This window comes from Ovis aries, chromosome 7, assembly GCF_016772045.2.
Source record: "Ovis aries strain OAR_USU_Benz2616 breed Rambouillet chromosome 7, ARS-UI_Ramb_v3.0, whole genome shotgun sequence".
In the NCBI taxonomy this organism is placed as follows: Eukaryota; Metazoa; Chordata; class Mammalia; order Artiodactyla; family Bovidae; genus Ovis; species Ovis aries.
Genome location: NC_056060.1, coordinates 18,056,664 through 18,080,805, shown reverse-complemented (window position 1 = coordinate 18,080,805; position 24,142 = coordinate 18,056,664). Strand labels below are relative to the sequence as shown.

The window sequence follows — 24,142 nt, the reverse complement described above, 5'->3', positions numbered from 1 at the left end:
CCAAATTAATAAAAAAAAGAGATAGTCACTCTCAGCATTGTGATGTCTCCTTAAATGTTGCATCTCAGATCCAGCCCTGGCCCTGCATACATTAATAAATAAAGATGACAACAGTGCCTTGCTTCCAGGTTGTTGTAAAACATAAACAACTTAAGTGCAAAGGATTTAAACAATGCCTGACACACAGCATGTTTCGTATAAATATTTGCTTTTTTTAAAAATGTTCAAGCTTGGCCATTTACCAGCTCTCCAAACTTGGACAAGAAGCACACCCTCTATGTTCTTACCTAGAAAATGAGACCTACAGCCACTAGGCTGGTTATAATAAAAGGAACAAATAATAAAAAGTGTTGGAGGGGATGCAGAGAAACTGGAACCCTCAGACATTCCTGGTGGGAAGGCAAAATGGTGCAGTCATTTGGAAAACTACCCGGAAGTTCCTCAAAAGTTGCATGGAGTATTTCCATGTGATCCAGCAATTCCAATCCTCCTAGGTATATACCCCAGGGAAATGGAGACGTATGTCTGTGCAAAGACCTGTACTGAATCTTGTACATGAATGTTCATAACAGCTCTGTTCATGATGGCCAAGACATGGAAACCACCCAAATGCCTATCACCTGATGAATGGATAAACAAAACATAGTATATCCATACATTGGATTATTACTCAGCCATAAAACAGATGAAGCACTGATACAAACTACAACACTGATGAACCTCAACAATATTCTCAGTGAAAAAAGCCAGACACTAAAGGCTACATATTGCATGATTCCATTTACACGAAATGTCCAGAACAAGCAAATTCATAGAGACAGACAGAAAGCAGATTATTGCTTACTAGGGGAGACTAGGCAGCAACTGCTAAAGGGTATGGGTTTCTTTGGGGGATGATGGAAATGTTCTGTAAGCAGAGAGTGGTGACTATTGCACAACCTTGTGAATATACTAAAAATCACTGAATTATACACTGTAAATGGTCGATTTTATGGGACATTAATTATCTCAATACAACTGTCATTTTTTTAATGAGATCATGAATAATTCCCAGCTTATCTACTTACGAAGATGTAAAGATCAAATTGAGGTTACCAATAGGAATGCATGTTTTGAATCTGAAAGCAGTTTTTATCATTCATTTTCCATCACTTGTTTCAACAACCTTTAACAAACTTCTATTGATCTATGAGCTTCAAGTGTGATATTTTTTCCTGCTTGTTCACATTTCCAAGCCTGACAACATGAGTAAATGCAGAGCCTCCCTCCCCAACAATGGTAAGAACATGACAGCAAGGGTTCTGGCCTCAGTCCTTCCAACGACCTTCTATGGGCGTCTGGGGAAACTGTTGTTTCTTGAGAAAATGGCTACAAACAGCATTTTGGAAAGAGTAACAAACACATAAAGCATGTTCCCTACAACCGGCTGGCTGTCACCCAGGGGCTCATTAAGTGTGATGCTGTCCAGCTTGGTGATGTTAATCCTGACCAGTCAGTGTGATGATTCAAGCAAAGACACCACATCTAGCTCCCTCTTCCCAGCTCAACATGAACCCTGAAGTGTGTCATCTATGACCACCACCTGAACTGACAACACCCACATGTCTACTATCTGCCCAGACCCCTCTTTAGAGCATCAGTTCCATCGACCTAACTAACCTCTGGACTAGCACTGCTTCTCACCTGGGATGTACATGCAGAATAGCTGAGGATCTTGTCAAAATACAGCTTCTGATTTAGGAGGTCAGCCGGTGGGGGTCTGATTCTGCACTTGTAACCACGTCCCAGCTGACACTGATGCTGTGGGTCCCTGGACTATACTTTAATTGCTCTAGACATTCCCTCAGACATCTCAAACTCCAAACATTCAAGCCCAAATTCATCATCTTCACCCCACAAGACAAAAGTGTTCTCTTTCTAGCTCTTCCTATACTCTCCTTCTTCTCAGTAGTTTTCCAACTTGAGCAAGCATCAGAATCACTTGGAAGTCTTACCTAATCAGACCACTGAATCCTGCCTACAAAGAATATGATTCAGGAGATTTGGGTGGGGTCTGAGAATCTGCCTTTCTTACAAGTCCCCAAGGGATGCTGATGCTGGTCTGTGGGCCAAACTGCTCTGTTTTACCCCCAAGTACCGCACCATCCCCAGGTCCAAATCCAACCCAAGCCTCCACTCCATAGAATCCGCGTCCTTCTCTTTTGTCCTTCCACTGAGTGCCACGTAACTGTCACAGCCCTGATGTCAGCTTGGTCTTCTCTTCTCCTCAACCCTGTGATTGTAAGTTCAGACTCCAGCTCAGCCACCTAGCCTGCACAGCGAAGCTCCTATCACATCTCCTGTCACAGCCTGGCACTAAAGAGACCTCCCACACCACACTCCTTGGAGTTTCCCAACAGAACAACCCAATTTATTTCTCCATGCTCTGGCTACGCTGCTTTCTCCTCTAGGCTGCCTTCCCCCCCATTTTCTGCAACCACCAGCTAGTCACCCTTCAGGACTTAGCTGAGCATTAATTCCTCCATGAAGCTCTTCTGGGTCCAAACCCCACCCCTCCACTCCCTAGAATCAATGTTCATCTCTTCTGTCCTTTCATCAGACCCCATGTAACTGTCACAGCATAATAACCTTTTATTGTACCAATTACTTTAGACTGCCATAGTTTAACAGACTGTAGGCTCCTTCAGAGGAGGGGATATGTCTTATTTGTCTCATATCTCTAGATTCTAGTACAATGGTCGGCATAGAGCAGCTATTCAACAGCTGTTGAAAAACTGAAATAACGAATGAATGAATGGCTCCAACCATGCCTGCCAAAGCAAGAACCCTTCTTACTGAAAGAAAGCGTGAAAGTGTTAGATGCTCAGTTGTGTCCGACTCTTTGCAACCTCATGGACTGTAGCCCGCCAGGCTCCTCTGTCCATGGAATTCTCCAGGCAAGAGTACTAGAATGGATTTCCATGCCCTCCTCCAGGGGAACTTCCTGACCCAGGGATTAAATGCACGGATTCAAACCCAGGGATTGAATCTGCATTGCAGGCAGATTCTTTACCATCTGAGCCACCAAGGAAGCCCCCACCTTCCCATTACTATCCATGTTTAATTGCCAGTACATGAAATATCCCTCTGTGTAGGAATAAAATCTCATCTATTAAGCGAGACCATTCCTGGTATCAAACACCTGGAGAAGAAACACGTCCTTAGAATGAAACAGAGGATCCAACAGAGGCTGGGACTCAGCTTTATTCTCAAAAGGAGGGAAGAACTAAGAGGTCACGGTGCTCCATGCAAGCCTGTCAGAGCTTGAGAGCCACCCAGGAGAGGCTGTCTGTCAGCTGCTTGCGGATACAGGATGGCATTCCATCCATTGTCTCAGTTCCCAGTGTGGAGTAGAACAGGCAGAGAGAGAACCCTGCCTTCTGGAAGCCAGGCTGTTTGTAGTTCTTACACTCTTCATGTTTATTTCCCTTTGAGCTTCAGGCTCAGTCAGGTCTCTGCAAGAGGCCTGGCCTCTCTCAGCTGTGCTAACATGAACCACACATTGGCCCCAGCATCCAACAGAGCAGCAGCCCTTGGGACCAGCCTGTTGGGGTCCCCAGGAGCCTGCGTCTGCCAGCCGGGGGCTGGGCAGTGAGGTTGGTGTCCCTGCTCAATTGAAAAGTCTCCTTGTATGCCTTCAGCTCAGAGGTTCCCATTTTTACAGCATTTAAAGAGGCGCATTCCTTGAAGCAATCTATCTGGGTTGTTAGGTAAACAGAAGTCAATCCTTCCATAGCAAAGATGGGAAGGAGGCTTGGGAGACAGGATATTACTGGAGATGTTCACAGAACCAAGGGTGGGTGGAAGTTCCTGTACTAGATGCCATTGAGAAAAATTTAAGATCTTTTAAAATCTTAATGTATCTAATGAGTAATCTCCATATTAAAGGGATCCATCATGCCACATTTGCACGCTGCACTGTTTTTACATATCAAAACGAAATTCTTCCCAAGCTAATGTTTGGGTGCAAATTTACCTGGCCAGTCTTAGCACCAAAGACAGGTCTGAGGATATGAGAAGCAAAAATCAGTCTCCTAGTTACCGATGTGGAGAAGCTGCATCTGAGGATTGCCTCTACACTAGCCTCCAAATTGTGCACATTCTCCTTCCACTCAGCATGCTAAGCGCGGAGAGAGGAAAGGAAGATGTGAGTCACAACTATTATCAAGTGAAATGCTTTCCCCAAAATCCATCAGTTTGATTTTTTTTAAAATTGAAGGATAGTTGATTCACCATGCTGTGTCAGTGTCCGGTGTACAGCAAAGTAACAGACATATATTCATACATACATACACTGGCCTTCCCTGGTGGCTCAGACGGTAAAGAATTTGCCTGCCAATGCAGGAGACATGGGTTCGATCCCTGGGTCAGGGAGATCCCTTGGAGAAGGAAATGGCGACCCACTCCAGCATTCTTGCCTGGAAAATTCCATGGACAGAGGAGACTGGCGGATTACAGACCATGGGGTTCCAAAGAGTGGGACACAACTGAGCACACACACACATATGTGTGTGTGTGTGTGTGTGTGTGTGTATTTCTTTTCTTTTTGATATTCTTTTCCATTATAGGTTTATTATAAGATATTGACTATAGTTCCCTGTGCTATACAGTAGGTCCTTGTTAATTATCCATTTTATATATAGTAGTGTGTATCTTGGAGAAGGCAATGGCAACCCACTCCAGGACTCTTGCCTGGAAAATCCCAGGGATGCCGTCTATGGGGTCGCACAGAGTCGGGCATGACTGAAGCGACTTAGCAGCAGCAGCAGCAGCAGTGTGTATCTGCTAATCCGAAACTCCTAATTAATCCCCAAATGCATTTATAAAGAAGTTTTAATAGACATCTTAAAAGATACTGGGCCGCATACATATATACCTACGTATAGAGGCACGAAGAGACCTGAGCTCAGGGGTCCTCGGTGCAGCCTCTTGAACAGGCAGGACACCTGAAAGAACCCTCATAGGACAATGTTTTAAGGAATTAGCCAGTACATCTCTCCCTCTCAGCAATCCCTTCTCTCCCTGAGCAGTGCCTCTACAATGACCTTGATCATTACAGCACCAGAAAAGAGTAGAACTAAAGATCAGCAGAAGAGAAGAGGTTTCTTTAGAATCTGAAATGCTGGGCCTTGTCTGGCAAGATCCAAAGCTGGGAGCATAGAGAGCAGAGGTATCGTGTACACTCCAGAATGTGAAGAAGATGCTAAGACTGAAATAATCTTCTCAAACCTATAGGAATTAAGAGTTTGGCTAGTAGGCACAGGAGGGAGCAACTGAGAGGCAGTAATCAGAGGTTAGGGTAGAATATTCTGCCTGGGGTGGGGAGTAATAGAAACCTCAGATTTGATGGCTCAGAGGTTAAAGCGTCTGCCTGGAATTCGGGAGACCCAGGTTTGATCCCTGGGTTTGGAAGATCCCCTGGAAAGGAAACTGCAACCCACTCCAGTACTCTTGCCTGGAGAATCCCATGGAGGGAGGAGCCTGGTAAGCTACAGTCCATGGGGTCGCAAAGAGTCGGACACGACTGAGCGACTTCACTTTCACTTTCAGATTTGTTTAGGAGCCTGAGAATAGAGGGGGCCTGCAAGCTTTGTAGGGAAGTCCATGTCCAACATGGCTCCTGAACGTGGGAGGACTTGGGACGGAGGGGCCCACCTGAGCACTGATGGGTCATCCCTAAGGAGTCTTTGTGGTTCTAACAAGAACACAGAGCACATGACCTCTGACTAGAGTACAGGTGGAGACCTCAGGGACAGTTACTGCAAAGGGTGGGAGGCAGTTCATGGAAGCAAAGCAGCAACCACAAAACACAGCTGCACAGAAGCCGCTCATCTGGAGATCCAGGTCTCCGTCAGGGAAAAGGGTACAATTCGAGGACGGAGGGAAATCCTGAGTGAACTGAGTATAAATCACAGAATCAGTCTTGTTTGTTGCTGTTGGTTTGTTTGTTTTTTGTTTGTTTTGCTTTGTGTGTTTTGGCCTTGCTGCATCTGATCATCTGAGCTTCCTGGAGCTGGCAGTTTTCCTGCAGCAGCAGAAACCAAGACTCATGAACCAAACCTAGTTGTAGAAAAATAAATTGCATTTTGCAACTCTGAGTTGCAATTGTAAATTTGAAACTCAATGTAAGCATCTTTAAAGAGGAGAATAATGAGCTAGGTAAATGAAGGTAAACGTCAGGGTACATGCTGGTGGAGTTCAATGAAGCTGTTTAAAAGAACGAGGCAGATGCGTATGTACTGACACAGAACGGTCCCCAAAGCACCCTGCAGTGAAAAAGGACAAGACGCACACACAGGAAACATTCATGCTCCCTGTTTGTGTTTACAAAGAAAGGAGGAAAACATGTATACAAAATATCATATGTATGCTGCATACATTCTGAACTGATACAAATGAAATTTTAGGCAAGGATTTCCTCTGAGAAGCAGATTCAGGGTGGAGTTGAAGCAGATTTATCATTTCTTACCCTTTTGTACTACCATAAAAAAATTTTTTTTGTCTTCTGTACAAGTTTTCAATATAGGAAAGTGATATCAAAAAGAATAATACTAAATTGTTTTCCACTGAAGTTTTAAAAATGTAGCCCTTTGTGGATGGGGGGAAGATCCTAAGAAAGCAAATGCCAAAATTCCTAGGCAGAACTCTCTCTAAAGGTTTTGTCTGCTGTATACACAACATCACAAAGAGAATACAAGTCAGCAAACTTAATACTTGAATATGGAGACATTTCAGTTGGACACAAAATACCCATTTATAAATTGTAATCCCCAAAGACAAAAGGAGCATAAACAGTTAGGGGAGAAAATATTCTTCTGAAATGTCACTGTCAATAACTGAAAAGCCACATACTCCCAGAAGATTTTAGATCAACAAAGGCCATCGGAAGCCCTGTGCCAAGCTTCTTTGGAATCTGGATGTACTTGGGCAACAGAGCCTAGGTAATGAATTGCACTGACTCTGGACATCCAATACAGTAGCTACAGTGATGACAAAATGCACCCCAGAGCATATTCCCAGGTTGTGCACGCATCCCAGTCCATGAGGAAGCCAAGTCAAACTCAGGACCCTCATGTACTTTTGACTTCTCTCTCCACCAGATTCGTTTTCATAAACACGCCCCTTGATCATTACCCTCTATTAAAAAGAAAAAATGTTCATGACTTCATTCTGCCTAGAAAATAAAGTTCAAACATAGATGGTTGTAAGGCCCATTCATTTTGATGCCGCATTAAGACCTTCATCAACTGGTTTTGGTCTCTCTTCTCAGATTCAATTCCAGTCTTTATCCTCTCCCCCTGTCTCCTGCCACCAACCCTACACTTTCCAGGCACAAAAAAATCACTCATCATTTTCCAAACACACTGAGCTCTTGTGCCTCCAAGAGCCTGCCTGGAATTCCACCCTACCTACAAACTTCTGAACTGGAGCAGCCTTCTAGCCCAAAATAAACATCAGCACCCGCATGCTTCCCCTAGGCGGCCCCCACACAGTAAGCGCTTTCTGTCGTCTGCGCGCCCCTCTGCCTCGGCATTAACACTGCATCTTGGTAATGTTGTTGAGTAAAAGGCCTGGCTTCCCCCCAAGTCTTCCAGTCTTTGAGGGCAAGGCTTGTCAGTTTCTTATTCCTGTGTGTGTAATCCCTGAGATTAGCAGCGGGTCTGACCCAGAGGCACTCTGTGAATGTTTGTTGAAATAACACTTGTTAGAGACCAGAGCTTAATTGCTCACCATTTCTTACCAACGGGTCAATAAAGGTTACCTCTGTGGATCAATTAGCAGAGATATAAAAGCTCTGAGTTCCAATAAGCAAGAAGTCAAGGCAGCCCCACACTTTGGGGTGGGAAGCAAAGAGAGTTGATGTGAAATTAAGCATCAGTAGCCACTGGCCACCTAGAGAGACCCTGACACTCAAATGCGAGGGGAGGAAGAATGGGAGGGAGCAGCAGTTGAAAAGCAGAAACATACGTTCACCAAGGGGTGCGTGATCCAAGGCAAGCTGGAAGGAAAGGAGCCTGCAGCTTAAAGCTGGAAAGAGAGCCCTGTGTTCCTAAAACTCACCCTGTTCCATTGTGATCACCTGCCAAATGGAGAAAGGATAGCATGTGCTGAGTTCAAAGAGGCTGTGAGCAAATGGTTTAGGTTGAGAGCATGTGTCTTCTTAGAAGTTCAGAAGACTGAAAGTCCTGCCAGAGCTGTTCCCGGCAATAAATTCTCTGCTGTCTACAGCAGATAAGAGGCAAAACTCCGACCACTTAGGGAAATAAAAATTAAGATGATGAAAACAAAAGTTTTCCTGATTGTCTACTGGGTGGTACACACTGTCACACACATTAGCCGGTTTAACCAGATCTGCTTGCTCCCCAGAAAGTATTTAAGGTCTGGATTTAAAGACCAATGGAAGAATCAGTGGACAGGTTTGCTCTGAGCCCGCAGGGAAGAAGGATCTCAAAGGCTTACATGTGGGGGAGTTGGGGAGGCAGAGGGAGCGAGAGGAAATGATGAATTTGTTTTAATAAGAGAAAAGGAATGAGGTCTTTTCACCAATGGATTCAGGGGCACTAGCAGGAACCAAGATGTCTGAAATCTAGCAAAGGAAGTAGAATGGTGGTTTTGGAGCAACTGAGTTTAAAAGGCCTTCTTTGCGCCAGGAAGCCAAGCCCTGAGAAAACCTTCTTCTCAGGGACCCCACCCTACTGCTGGCAGCCCAGACAGTGAGCACCATAGCACTGTCCCCCCACCTCCACACACCCCAAATATAAAACAGCCTTCAGAACAGATCCACTCCTTCTGGAGTAAGGATCTCAGGAGAGACCTGGACTCTGATTTATTAATAGATCTTGCCATCAGGCTGCTTCTCCTTGTCTAAAGGATGGTGTTTGGAGGCCAGCCAAGCATCCCTAAGGACCAGTCACCACAGTGCTCCCTGGTGCCACTGCACATCTGAAGGATACTGGGTTTCCAGGACTGATCTTCAGGATACTGGGTTTCCAGGACTGATCCTCAGGTGCTTGTGCAGTATGGGCCCCGAGGGGGGCAATAAGGGCATGGCGGGGGTGGTGATGGGGGGTCAGTCTTCAAGGAAACCAACTTCAGACCAATAGAAAGCAATAGTACCCACTGCCTGCACGGCTGCCACTTGTAGTTGAGCAGGTTATTCACTGCACCAGGACACCTGGGTGTTGAAAAGCAGTGTGTCTTCCCAGGGAGGGGACGGACCTAACCAGAGGAAGAGGCATCTGTTTTGGATTCACACAAAGGCAAAAGATGAGCTGATGGAGGTGTACCAAAGAGACAATCCCAGTCGAGACTAAGTTAACATTCAATTGCTCAGAGAAAGATGATGGCCCCACCCTGTTTCACGCTGGGCAGGGCATCCCTGAAGATGAGGAAGCTAAGAGATCAACTGGGACAGGGGTGGTAACTGGGGAGATAGAGAGGTCCTGGGTATTCCATCAAACCATCCAGGTCAGCCACTTATTACCTTGTGATCCTGAGTCAGTCAGGCCACATTTCCTATCTCCAGTGGCAAAATGGAATAATGGTACCTACCTCATCAGTGGCTGCCGTGAGGGTTAAACAAAATAATGAAGGGAAAGGGCCTAGCCCCTGGGGACTCTCTGTAAGTGGTGGTTACCATGAGAGCTGAACTGTCCCCAAGAAGAGAGACACAGAACCTGCAACCTTCACACATGAGGGTGACTGCAGAGGCAGACAGCCAAATGGGGGCAGGGAGGTACAGCCTGGATTTGCATGAAAGAACAGTGAGGCATTCATTTCTCCAGCTTAACTGAGAGGAGCCCTCTTGAGAATCAAACCTGTTGCTGGTGTGTGTTGTGATCTGAACCGGAGCAGCCCTGGGGGACTCAGGGGCTTAAAAGGAAAACCAAATGAGATTACCTGTGGGGCACAGTACCTGGCCAGGCAGGCGCTGAGCAAATGCGAGCTCCTAACCCCTCTCCCCGGGGCCTCTCAAACAGTGCTCTCTGCCCCAGAGGCTGACCCCCAGCAGGTTGAAGCAAACTGAAGCACTATTTTCTGTACATGCTCCTGAATTTAATAATGGAACAGTAATGTGTTGATGAAACTTACATTTCCTGAACATTTTTTATGTGAATCGTCCATGGAGGAAGCAACGGTGTTTCTCTCATACTCTGAATGTCTCCTTTTTCACACATACCACTTAATGTGTACCCATGTACCATGTATATTTTTTCTTTGTTTTAAATATGAAATATTTCTATTATAATAGTCATGTGTGAAAAAAATTCATAACATTCTTACTTACATTAGAGAAGTGTTTTTTTTTTTCTTTTTTAGATGCAGTTCTGTTACCCTGAGTTAATTGAAGGAAAAAGAGATTTGTCCTAGACTTTACTCCATCCCCTCAAATAGCATCATGTACTTACATAAATTCAGTATTCAGATCACAGCAACTACTGAACACCTGCCAAATGGTTTATACATGTTATCCATTAACTCTCACTGCAAACAGTAAAGTGGGTCATTACTCCAATTTTATACATAAGGAAACTGAGTCTAAACGATATTAAACTTTCCAAGATAGAAAGTCTACATGAATGGATATTACTGTGATATTAACAAATGTTACTGAACGAATGAATGAATGGTAAGCTCTTAAGGAGCTTAAACTGCTGCAACAGAGTACAGCTTATAAATACCAAATGCCATTCACCAAGGATTACAGGGATAGACTGCTTGGAATGAGAATTTACTGGAAAACAGGGTGGGGAAAATTATTGCTTCCCTCCAAATCCAGAAAGAAAACATTTTTAGCACTAGCCCACATGTTCTCATCACTGAGGAAAAGGGAAATCTTAGCTAACTGCTGCTGGATCCACAAGGCCCACGAGGGACTAAGTGTTTCTATAGGAAAAAGAAAATAATGCATGCCTGAAAGTCAAACCATAAAGAGGGAAAGGAAGTCTCTGGGGCAAGGCCTGATCTTGACCTAGGCCTGATGTAGAGGGCATGAGGCCGAGAAATAAGTCAGAGGACAGGAAGAAAGAACTATACAGCGGTTAAGAGCAGAGGCTTAGAGCCAAACTCCATTTCAAAGCCCTGTTCTCCAATCTATTAGCTCTGGGCCCCAAGGCTCATTACTTCATCTCTCTGAGTGCAGAGATCTTGTACTTAAAAAAAAAGGATAATATGGATTACTTTATGCATAAGAGTCCCTAGAGGTTTAGCTCAGAGCCTTCAATATTGCGTATGCTTCCTGTCGCTGCTGTACAAACTACCACAAACTCAGTGGCTAAAAGCCACAGAAATTGATCCTCTCACAGTTCTGAAGGCCAGAAGTTCGAGATTAGGGTCAATGGACCGAAATGAAGTTGTTGGTTGGCAGGGCTGTGCTCCCTCAGGAAGCTCTGAGGAGTCTCTTTCCTGGCCTCTTTTGGCTTCTGGTGGCAGCCAGCTTTCCTTGGCTTGTGGCCCCATCCCTCCCATCTTCAAGAACAGCACCTTCCAATCGCTCTCTATTCAGTTTTTGTATCACCTCTCCTCTGTGTGTCTGGGTGTCAAATTTCCGTCTGCCCATCTCTTATAAGGACACTCATGGTTGCATGCAGGGCCCACCAAGATAATCTCTCCATCTCAAGATCCTTCATTATATCTGCAAAGTCTTTTTCATTTGGGACTCAATACCTTTGGGGTGGGTAGGAGGAGAGAGCTGTATTCAGCCTGTTACACACAGTAAACCCTCAATAAACATCCATCGTGGCTGGCCTTGTTACAATTAACAGAGATGAGCCAGAAGAGCTATATGCCCAGGAAAGTGCGCATAGTTAAGGTAAAAAAGTAAGGACTCAAAATGCTCTTGAGGGGCTGTTAGTACTTAACCATGAAAACCAACAGTGACGCCATAGCCTCTGTATTCCAAACTCTGTCACAGATAAATTACCTACATCCACATTACAGGCTTGGAGTGGGAAGAGTGAAGCGGCTGAGGTCAGGCAATCCTGCACTCTGATCCGCTCCACCCCTTAAAGGAGCAGGACGATGGGGATTTTCAACCTTAGTTCAGTGGTCTCAACCGTAAAACGGGGCTGCTTAAGGTTCAAACACACATGTGACTACTGTGGCACATAGCAGGTGCTACAAAAATAATTTTCTTTACTACAACTAAATCAGCAATGTGTGCAAGAAGGGGGTGACTAAAGAAAATGACAGTACGCCTCACGTACAAGATGTGCTCCCCCCCACCATCCTCACACAAAGGCATCTCTGACTGCCACCAGGCGAGCATCCAAGGAGAAGCCCTAGGGGTCCCGGATGCAAGGTTGAAATCCCCTTCTGGGACACACATATTGCTGTCAGGCTTTTTCCAGAGCCCATCACCCTTCTCTTCTGGAACCCTGAGTTATGAATGACTTGGAGGGGATTCAATGCAGCATTCTTATGGCAAATGTGATCTTTGTTCTGATAACTAATGAAATACTTCTGACACTTAATGAAATGCCACAAGAAAGGAACAAGGGCTCTTTGGAGCCTTGTCTGAGAGCAGAGTCACTCAAGCTTAAAATCTGGCTCCAATCTCTCCTAACCTACAGGCAGAAGCGTACATACCAGCGGGTCCGGCTCTGTTACAAACACTCGCACCAAAAAGGGGCTAAGGTTTCAGATTCAGAAACCAAAGCATATTAAAACACCGTCTATCTGGTTAGCATCAACAGGTAACTTCATGTCAAACAATTCAGGGACTAAGTGGAAATCCTGCTTCAAAAGGAGGAAAAGAAACCAAACTTTACTTGCAGGAAGAAAACAAAAAACACCAAAAATGTAGAGTCTGCATTTTAAAAACAGATGTACCTGCTTGCTCTGCTAACTGCCCAGATTATCAGGGAGATTTTCCAAGGAGAAACACAGACAAGGCCAAAAGCTTTCCCGTCTTTTGCTGTGTGGTTTTTGCCCCTCTTGGATGTAACAAGACTCCCTAAGTTTCAACAGAGGGTCAGGAAAATGGCAAGTGGGCTTTGTGACGTTTAATTAACAGCAAAATTTCCTATCCAGCATCATGAAGGGGCCCACTTGGCTCCAGGGGCCCTTGGGACAGAAATAACATAGTGCTCCAGGGTTATTGATGATGAAATGCAAATGGCCTCCAAGAAAGTGAGCAGGAAAGGAGGAGCTTAAAAAACAAATGATTCTTACCCATAAGCCAAAGACAATTCCCCGAAGAGGTAGGAAATGGAGGGACAGCCTAGGATCTAGGGCTGATCCTGTCTGTCCTGTTTCGAAACCACAGACCTTTCAAGCAAACACACACGTATACACTACATGCACACACGCACGTGTATGTACAGACAAGATGTTACAGAAGAAGATACAAGGCTCTAAAAACCCAAAGGTGATCTGGTCAGTGATAATAAAATTATCACGCCATGTTGGTTTTGAACAGTGTCTTGTATTTCTGAAGTACTTTTACAGTTGTTACCTCAACTGACCCTCTCTGCAGGACTGTATGGAAGACAGAGACAAATAATTATGCAGATTTTATAGATTAGATGAAGTGATTCCCGAAGGTCGTCCAGTTAGCAAATGATGGCCATGAGACAGGAAGCAGGGTGTAATGACTCCCAGCCCGGAGCTTCTCCAGGCGAGGAAACACACGCAGATGCCTCCAGTGAAAAGGCCCAGGGGGAGACCAAGAAGAGGGGCTCTGACGTGTGGACAGCACTTTTAAGAAAAACTCATGTGATGGGGCAGAAGTCTGAACAGTGGGTTATGTTGTGGATTCAGAGAGAGAGAGAAAGCCATGGCATTCCTGAACATGTTGGAAAACAGGTCTGAGAGCCGTGCCTCCCAGCCACCATCCCTCCATCACTCCGGATGGCAGAAGGACGGTGGGAGCTTTTAGAAGAGCAATCCAGTCAGACCACAACAACACATCAACATCAGGCCAGAGACCTTAATGACTGGATAAAATCCCTCTATTTTATAAACATGTAAACCAAGGCTCGGAGAAATGAGGTGACTTCCCCAAGATCAAAGCGTTAGCGAGAGCTGGGGACTGGACCCTGGACTCTGGACTGGAATACAGAGTTCTTTATTCTATGCCAGCAGCCCTGGGCAACTATTATGTTTAACTTCATTATCACTGTCCTGATTAACACTGCCTGTCCCAAAGAAGAGCACATGAGGGCTAGATGGGGAATGCATCCTCCTGTTCTTTGTTCTGCCGGAACCCGTGATGCTGGATTTCCCACAGACAGCTACCAGGCGTGATGTGCGGAAGTGGCTGGTGGTTCCGCTAGCACAGAAACTGTCCTGTTACTAGGGTATTCTTAAGACCCCCAAATGCATGTACATTATGGTAGGCTGGCTAATGCTCCCCACCCCACTCCACTCCATCCCAAGATGCCCACATACTTAATCCCCAGAACCTGTGAAAAGTAACTTTATGTGGCAAGGTGATTTTTGCAGGTGTGCTAAAGATTTTGAAATGAGATTATCCTGGATTATCTGAGTGGGTGCCATGTAATTACAAAGGTCCTTATAAAAGGAGAAGATCAGTGGATAAGATTTAGAGAAGGAGATGAGATGACAGAGGCAAGAGGGCTGAGTGATGGGAGGAAAAGTCCTCAGGCCAAGGAAGGCAGGCTGACTCCACAAGCTGGAAAAAAGAAGGAAAAAAATCCTCCTCTGAAGCCCCAAGAAGGAAAATAGCCCTTCCAATACCTCGATTTCAGACTTCTGAATTCCAGACGGTAAGAGAAAAATTTGTGCTGTTTTTCTCCACCAAATCTGTGGTCAGTGTTACAGCATCAGTAGGAGACTGAAACACCTATTGCCAAACTGGAAGAGCAAGCCCAAGCTCCCGGGCAGTAAACCCTAGCTTCCTAAGCTTTACGGAGATGGGGCACAGGGTGGCAGAGCCAAATATTTTGAAAAATCCCAAGGGCATTAAGAAGAGATTTAAACCAACTATCCAATGGAGACACCATCTTGCTTTAAGATGGAAAAGAGTTAGTTTTCCATGTTTACAGGGACTGCCTCTCTCAAAGAAATTCTATTTCAGTCCCCTTAGGACTGCCTGATAACCCATCCTTGGAAAGGAGCCTGTGGACTTAACCAGTCTCACCTGCACACACCCTCATATACAGCCTGTGCTCCAGCCCCATCAGACCACTGAGAACTTCCAGAACATGACAGGCTCACCATGCCCTCACAGTTTGCTTTTTGGGGAATGACCTCTGCTAAAATCCTTCTTCTTCAAAATTCAGTTCAGTCATCACTGCCTCTGTGATGCCTTCTCGGGCTCCCCAGGCCTCCTTCTGCCCCTGCCTTCCTTCCCCACGCCCTGAGTACCCCTCTTAAGAGAGCACTTGGTCTTGCCAATGTCTGCTTGTCTCCCTCCCCCAACCCACCAACATGCACTCCTTGAGGTCAAGGAGACTCTGTTCCTCTTGCGTCACCAAACCACCGCCATCTTCCATCCTTACCAAGTACTTCCCAGCTCTTTCCCACCTGAGTAATGCAAACTCACCCTGCAAGGCAGGACTTCCACCACCAGGTAACTTACTTCTCCAAGAATGAGCTCCACCTCTGTGTTCCTGCAACCCTTCACTCACCCCATGGGCAGGACACCCACTACCCTGCATTCTGGTGGTTATCCCTGGGCTGTCTGCTCATTCGGTGTGGAGGTCCTTGAAAACCACACCTCCTTTCCCTGACTATACCTCTGTATTTAGCACAGGGCCTGGTTCGTAACAAATACACGAGGAACGTTGACTGAATTAAAACGAAAATGAAACACAAAACGGTAATGCCCAGGTCATCTCGCTGAATTAAGCCCTATAGCTCAGAGGAAGCCTTTAAAAGCAAATAGTTTATGTGAAAACTTTTGCATGGCCAGCTGTTGACCGTGGCTAGTTGGTTTCCCCTGTGATCCCACACAGATTTTGGAGTTCACGGTAGAGATGGTTTCAGCGTTACTGGATATTGGGTTGGCCAAGAAGTTTGGATTTTTCCACGTTACAGAAAACCCAAACGAATTTTTTTGGCCAAACCAATATGTAACATTATATACAGTCATTATATATGTAAGTTATTACTAATAATTTTGGGGTAAATATTGGAGAAATTTTTCATTTTTCATCTCAAACAGAGAAGTATTAGTTTACCAAACTTAGTTTAAGTCATGAGTATTACCTTTAACTTTGAAAAAGGCTCTCTAGAAGGGCAAGTTGGAGAGGAATATGATAAGTACAGATGACTTTAATGAGAGTTCTAATTGGAACTATCTAACACACTACTACCCAGCCTCTAAATTCATAATGGGAATTAGATCTATAATTTACTGAGCAACTACTATGGACCAGGCAATGCAAATATTATTTCATTTCAAGACTCCACAATCCCATATGATAGGTATTACCATTGCTGCTCTTATTTGTTTTTTGTTTTGTTTTTTAAATTTATTTATTTTAATTGGAGGTTAATTACTTTACAATATTATAGTGGTTTTGCCATACACTGACATGAATCAGCCTTGGGTGTTGTACATGTGTCTTTTGGACTCTGTGGGAGAAGGCAAGGGTGGGATGATTTGAGAGAAGAGCATTGGAACATGGATATTATCATATGCTGCTCTTATTTGAAAGATGAAGCCCCTGAGGTTCAGAGGAGTTAAGTAACTTTAGGATGCTTGAGAGAGCACCAATCAGTAATGACACGATTTCTAAGGTTTTTTAAAGTGTGAGTGTGTGTGTTTTAATGAGACAAAGATCTGATATGGCAAACAAATGGTAGACTCAAGAAGTTTCCACATAATTCCAGCCAAGTAAATTGTATTTATTCGCCAAAGTTGGGTTCAAATTCTATGTGTTCTGTGCAGTATTTCCTGACAGCTCCATCCCACAAGGACTTTTCAATCTCCCTGAACTCTGGTCACATCTTCACTGTTTCTGGCCCTTTCAGTGCTCTGTGGGTTTGCCCCTCATCCCCAGACTCAGTGTCAGGCCCACAAGGACAAGGACCATGGCTTCCAACTCTTTTGAACCCCTCTGGTGCCCAGGACCACATGCAAGGATTTCCCTGGTAAGAGAGCTAAACACTGCGAGGAAGAGAAGCAGTCCTTTTAAATCTCGACTACCAAACCTCACCCACTTTTCAAGACGTGTCTCTAACCTCCACTTAGCTTTTCTGGACCACACCTGCTGGAAACGAGAAGCCTCACTTTCAAAACGCCCATTTGAAAAATACTCATTTCAGAGATAAGAGCTTTACTGCTGGACTCTGACAGACCTACTGAGAATTCTAGCTCCACTGCTTCTGAAGTGGGAGACCTTGGTGGAGTCACTTCATTCCTCAGAGTCTCAGTTTTCTCATTTGTAAAATGTGAGTCTTTGCAACCTCCTCATAGGGCCGTGTGAGCTGTAAACACTGGGTTGACCAAAAAGTTCATTTGGGCTTTTCTGTACCATCTCATGGAAAAGCCCAAACAAACTTTTTGCCAAGCCAGAATTACAGTGCATTCGACATAGCATATGTACATATGAAAGCTCCAAAATGGTAGCCATCGTCCGGAAGGCATTTACACTCACGTGTTTCCCAACTTTTTAGAGCAGTGGTTCTCAAACTCTGGAGCATACCAAAATCATTTAAAATAAAGCTACACAGGACACAGCACAGACCTACAAAATAAAGTCCTCATTAAGCAAGGGAGAGAGTGGGGATTGGGCAACTCCACTTTATTTTAGAACTTCTTTATGCTATTTTTAAATTATTTTTTAAATTAATTTTTATTGGAGTATAATTGCTTAATGGCAGAAAGTGAAGAGGAACTAAAACCCTCTTGATGAAAGTGAAAGAGGAGAGTGAAAAAGTTGGCTTAAAGCTCAACATTCAGAAAACGAAGATCATGGCATCTGGTGCCATCACTTCATGGGAAATAGATGGGGAAACAGTGTCAGACTTTATTTTGGGGGGCTCCAAAATCACTGCAGATGGTGATTTTCATGATGCCATGATATTAAAAGACGCTTACTCCTTGGAAGGAAGGTTATAACCAACCTAGATAGCATATTCAAAAGCAGAGACATTACTTTGCCAACAAAGGTCCATCTAGTCAAGGCTATGGTTTTTCCAATGGTCGTGTATGGATATGAGAGTTGGACTGTGAAGAAAGCTGAGCACCGAAGAATTGATGCTTTTGAACTGTGGTGTTGGAGAAGACTCTTGAGAGTCCCTTGGACTGCAAGGAGATCCAACCAGTCCATTCTGAAGGAGATCAGCCCTGGGTGTTCTTTTGGAAGGAATGATGCTACAGCTGAAACTCCAGTACTTTGGCCATCTCATGCGAAGAGTTGACTCACTGGAAAAGACTCTGATGCTGGGAGGGATTGGGGGCCGGCGGAGAAGGGGACGACAGAGGATGAGATGGCTGGATGGCATCACCAACTCGATGGACGTGAGTCTGAGTGAACTCCGGGAGCTGGTGGTGGACAGGGAGGCCTGGCGTGCTGCCATTCATGGGGTCGCAAAGAGTCGGACACGACTGAGCGACTGAACTGAACTGATAGTTGCTTTACGAAGTTGTGCTAGTTTCTAGGGCGAAGTGCATCTGCTATACATATAGCCCCTCTCTTTCGGTTTTCGTTCCCATTTAGGTCACCACAGTGCACTGATTACAGTTCCCTGGGCTACATAGTCGGTTCTCATTAATTACCTATTTTATACATATGGGCAACCCCACTTTTAACAAACCTCCCCACCCCACTGCAAGTGATTCCAGGTGCTCACCAAACCTGGAAAGTTCTGCTGGACAATACTGATTCCTAAATGACTTACCACGGAACCTTGAGGTTCCAAAGAGATACTTCCAGATCAGTGGTTCCCAGCCTTGGCTGGACTGACATTATATAGACATCCAAGCATAACCCTCTGAGATCCAGATGTTCATCTGGGATGTAACCAGGGTGTCAAGACTTCTAAAAGATGGGCAAAGGATTCTTATGGTCAACAGAGGTTGAAAACCATTGAGGCATTTGGATCTAGACCCTGGATTTCTACAGCAAGGCCTATGAGGCTTCAACCAGAGCAGCTCAGCTTTTGTCTGTGTGACAAACTGAGCCTCTACCTAAGACTGATTTTGCAGACAGGATTCTTAACGCTTCAAAAAATAGTTAAGTTTGGTATGGCAGAAACCAACATGACATTGTAAAGCAATTTTCCTCCAATTAAAAATAAACTTAAAAAAAAAAAGTTTGGAATCTCTCATACAGAGGGAGAAAAACATGTATCATATATTAACGCATATGTATGGAGTCTAGAAAAATGGTACAGATGAACCTATTCACAGGGGAGGAATGGAGAAACAGCTGTAGAAAATGGACTTGGTGGACACAGCGGAGGAAGGAGAAGGTGAGACGAACTGAGAGTAGCGCCGACATATATACACTCTACCATGCGTAAGCCGACAGCTAGTGGGAAGCAAGTGTATAACAGAGAGCTCAGCTCAGCGCTCTGTGATGACCTAGCAGGGTGCGATGGCACGGGGAGGCTCAAGGAGGGAATATATGTATACTTACAGCTGACTCACATTATTATACAGCAGAAATAAACACATTGTAAAGACATTATTCTCCAATTAAAAAAAATTTTTTTAAGAATGCAAAAAAAAAAAAAGCTACATTTGCAAACAACTGCTCTAACTGTCAGTAAGAACCTGGAGCATCCCTAATCTGGTTTTTATACCTTTGTGTCTGTCTGGGGCCTTACAACATATTAGATGCTTAATAAATATTTGTTAGAAGGTTGTATCATTTTATTTTATTTGTTATCTGGCTCCAGTTAGGTTTTCAGTTGGCTAGCATAACAATCTAACAGTTTCTTAAACATCTAAACCCCCAATGGCCTTTGCTTCAAACCTTGAACCTGAAACAGAGAGTGAGGCAGACAGCCATCCAGAGAACACACTGACATCTCTTCTGGGGTCACATATGCTATGCAAGTTCCTAATGACTAATAAATATAAGCAAATGTGATTTTTGTCAGCTAGGAAGAGCTCCACATTTGTTAGCAGTGTGGGTCTTCCAGGCTAATATTTGGATTGTTTCATCTGAAACTGTCAAATTACAAAAGCATGATAGAAACTTGTAGGAACTTCATAGTAAACAGTAATTGGCCCCTTGTCAATAAGTTAGAAGAAAAAAAAATTCCTGTTGCCAAAACGCATGGGCTGGAATGCCTGCAGCCCAGGCCTCCAGCCAACTGGAGCCTGTTCCCCAGGCAGCTCTCCTGGGTTCTCGACCACAGAGGCTGGAAGAGAAGTCCCTAGTACTCCAGGGATCTGGGAGTCAGTTCAGTTCAGTTCAGTTCAGTCGCTCAGTCATGTCCGACTCTTTGCGACCCCATGAATCAAAGCACACCAGGCCTTCCTGCCCATCACCAACTCCCGGAGTTCACTCAAACTCATGTCCATCGAGTCAATGATGCCATCCAGCCATCTAATCCTCTGTCGTCCCCTTCTCCTCCTGCCACGAATCCCTCCCAGCATCAGAGTCTTTTCCAATGAGTTAACTCTTCGGCCTCCAATGAGGTGGCCGAACTATTGCAGTTTCAGCTTTAGCATCATTCCTTCCAAAGAAATCCCAGGGCTGGTCTCTTTTAGAATGGACTGGTTGGATTTCCTTGCAGTCCAAAGGATTCTCAAGAGTCTTCTCCAACATCACAGTTCAAAAGCATCAATTCTTCAGTGCTCAGCTTTCTTCACAGTCCAACTCTCACATCCATACATGACCACTGGGAAAACCATATCCTTGACTAGACAGACCTTTGCTGGCAAAGTAATGTTTCTGCTTTTGAATATGCTATCTAGGTTGGTGATAACTTTCCTTCCAAGGAGTAACCGTCTTTTAATTTCATGGCTGCACTCACCATCTGCAGTGATTTTGGAGCCCCCCCCCCAAAATAAAGTCTGACACTGTTTCCACTGTTTCCCCATCTATTTGCCATGAAGTGATGGGACCAGATGCCATGATATTCGTTTTCTGAATGTTGAGCTTTAAGCCAACTTTTTCACTCTCCTCTTTTACTTTCATCAAGAGGCTTTTTAGTTCCTCTTCACTTCCTGCCATAAGGGTGCTGTCACCTGCATATCTGAGGTTGGAGTCAGTAGCATCTTCAAATCTCAGCTTTCTCATGGCTCTAGGAATCTGAGCAATCACTTAAACCTCTTCGGGCCTTAGATCCTCATGTGTAACACTTCATCACATCCTTAGAGCCAGAACTGCCTGAGTTCCAATCCTGACTCTTCACAGACTAGCTGTGTGACCTTGGGCAGGTTACACCCCTTCTCTGGGCCTCTGTTCCCTCACCTCTAAAATGAGGATGATATTAGTACCTATCTCATAGGGTTGTCCGTGAAAAGAGACAAGAACAGTGGCTGGTACAGAACAGGCATTCCATAAGCTGTTATAAATCTGCAATTTTGAAACCAAGCGTTTGGAAAACCAACTTTTTGTCTTTCCTTTACTTTTTGCATTGTTCTGTTTGGTACCAAAACTCTGGGCAGCAAGCCTCGCGTTAACCGACATAAGGCTTTTTATGGTCTTTTTTCCCTTCCCAGCTGATGTGAACATTTGCAGGCTTCACTGCAGCAGTAGTAATGTGTTTGCTGATGGGGTGCTGCCCCAGGCCATGGAAGGAATGCCATTACCGTGTGAAATGTGCCCTGAATCACCTTGCTAAACTCTGAACAGTTCTGAGTTCTAAAATGCCCACTGCCATAAGCATTTCAGATAAGGGACTGGAGAGCTATGTTATTATGGGGTTGTGGTCAGGATGAAGAGAGATAACACAAACCAAACCCTTGGCTTTAGAAGCAGCAGCCTCTCAGTCCCAGAGTGATACTATACGCAGGAACAGAGAAAGACGGAAGCACCTTCTCCCAGGTGATCTCTCTTTTACTCTCCAACTGGCAGGCCAGCCAGGCCTCCAGACTCTCCCTTCTATCAGCTCAAATTTGGTTTATCAATTCAGGATTCGGCCAAAGCATCTACTCTGTGAAATGGCCCTTTCTCTCCAAAATCCTAACAACCGGGTCAAGAAAGACCTGTGCAGGCAAGGGTGGATGGGTTGTAACTCCTCTCTATTTCTAGGTGGCTGGCAGCTGAAAAGGACTCAGGCAGTGTTAACCACAGTGGCCATCGATGCTAATGTCTGAACTGCAACTGACAAGAGGGGCCAGGCAGCCCATCTTATACACCTGCACCCTCCCTGAACTGGGCATTAATTTGGCTTAATGACTAAACTAAGTATTTCTTAAGCGCAGCGGGGATTCCCAGGTGGCTCAGATGGTGAAGAATCTGCCTGCAATGTAGGAGATCCAGGTTCGATCCCTGGGTCAGGAAGATACCCTGGAGAAGGAAATGCTACCCACTCCAGTATTCTTGCCTGGAGGATTTCATGGACAGAGGATCCCATAGAGTCCATGGGATCGAAAAGAGTCCGACACAACTGAACGACAAAGACTTTCACTTTTGTTAAGCACAGTGAGCATACCTTATACTTGCTATTCTTCCTGTAAATGTTTGTTGTTTTTTGCTTTCATTCTCCGACAGAGGACGAGATGGTGGGATGGCATCACTGACTCGATGGACATGAGTCAGGAGATAGTGAAGGACAGGGAAGCCTGGTGTGCTGTGGTCCATGGGGTCGTAAACAGTCAGAAAGGACTATACAACTGAACAAAAAATTGCTTTCATAGGAATATTCTCTCAGAATTTATCATGAACCTTGGGTGCTCAACAAATGCTGCAGTAGGGATACTGAACAATCTGTGAATGTTGGTTGATTCATTCACTAACAAGTTTTTCTCAGCATCTGTATTCCTGCCTTGCCATGGGCACTGCCTATTTTGGCTTATTTATGCTAGCCTAGCCACCTAAGGCTTTGGAGAGTTATACAACTATTCTGATTTTGTTGACTCTAAAAAATATCTAGATCTAATTAGAATATGTCTAATTAATTAGACATATTCTCACAGTTGTGAGTTCACTCAAAATACTTTGGAGAAACTTTCTAGAAGAATTCATAGAATCCTGAAATCTATAGGCTGGGAGCAAGTTAGACTCCAGACACCCAACCTGTTCAAGGGATTCCAAACTCATGCCAGCTCTTGGCTTTAAAAAGCCCCTTGTTTTGTGTTCTTCGCTCAAACCCACACAGCCTGCGGCCAGATTCTCCCTTTTCCCCAGCGCTAGAGGAGCACCAGGAAGGAGACTTCCCCGCTCCAGGCAGCTCTTTCAGTCCTCCTCAGGGCCTCCCTAAAGCTGAGCTTAAGGACATTCTTAAACTCAGCTTCACTTTGAAGACAATTCAGAATCACAGAGTGGGTGGGAGTGGCCTCAGTGCTGTAAAAGGCTGCAAAATAAATCAAAGGATGGAAGGAGATCCATGGAACCAAGAATTCCTCCCCACCTGGCAGAAGCCAAGCTTTAACCGCGAGATCTATGATGAAGAATGGCGAGCGTGGCACATGCCAGCAGGTACAGGGACGATAGCGGGAGGGCGCCCGGGGGTCGGGAGGGCAGGTACCTTCTCTCCGCCGTGGGTTCACGGCCCCGGGCCTGCGGGTGTCGGCTGCCTCGCAGCGCCGGGCCCTGGCGACTAGAGTTGAGGCCGGCAGGGGCGCGTGTCTCCTCGCGGCTCCGGTGCAGAGGCACCGATGTGCGAACGGCTGACACCACGTGGCCCGTGAAGGCGCGCGCGGGCGCTCCGGGCCGTGGTCCCCCGCGTGCGCGGTACGAGCTGGGCAGGCAGGGCCGCGTCTGCTCCATCACGCCGCCGCTGCAGCTGCGCGAGCAGGCGGACCAGGGGCCCCAGGAGCCCCACACGCCCGGGGCGCCGCCACCGCCGTCCTCCGGGGCGCCCTCGGCCACAGCCATCCGCTGCGGGACCTGTGGAGACAGAGGCCTGTTAGGGGACCGCAATACCCGCTCCTGCTTAACCCGCGTAGGCCGTGGATAACCCAAAAGGCTTATCCATTAGGCACAAGTTGGCACAGGGCCTGTGTTAAAATCTGAAAACAAAATAGAATCCAGCTTGGGTTATACTCATCCTCATACAGACGAAGTAG

The 24,142-nt window shown here is 45.3% G+C and overlaps 1 protein-coding gene across 3 annotated transcripts in view; it reads right to left on the bottom strand.

Moving 5' to 3' along the window:
* The window catches only part of THSD4 (thrombospondin type 1 domain containing 4), a 694,305-nt gene that overhangs the window by 542,664 nt on the left and 127,499 nt on the right, over positions 1–24,142 (bottom strand). For all 3 annotated transcript variants that reach the window (XM_042252121.1, XM_027971544.3, XM_042252122.2), the window contains exon 4: positions 23,602–23,963. In XM_042252121.1, coding sequence (XP_042108055.1) covers positions 23,602–23,963 — 362 coding nt within the window. The remainder of the gene's footprint in view (positions 1–23,601; positions 23,964–24,142) is intronic.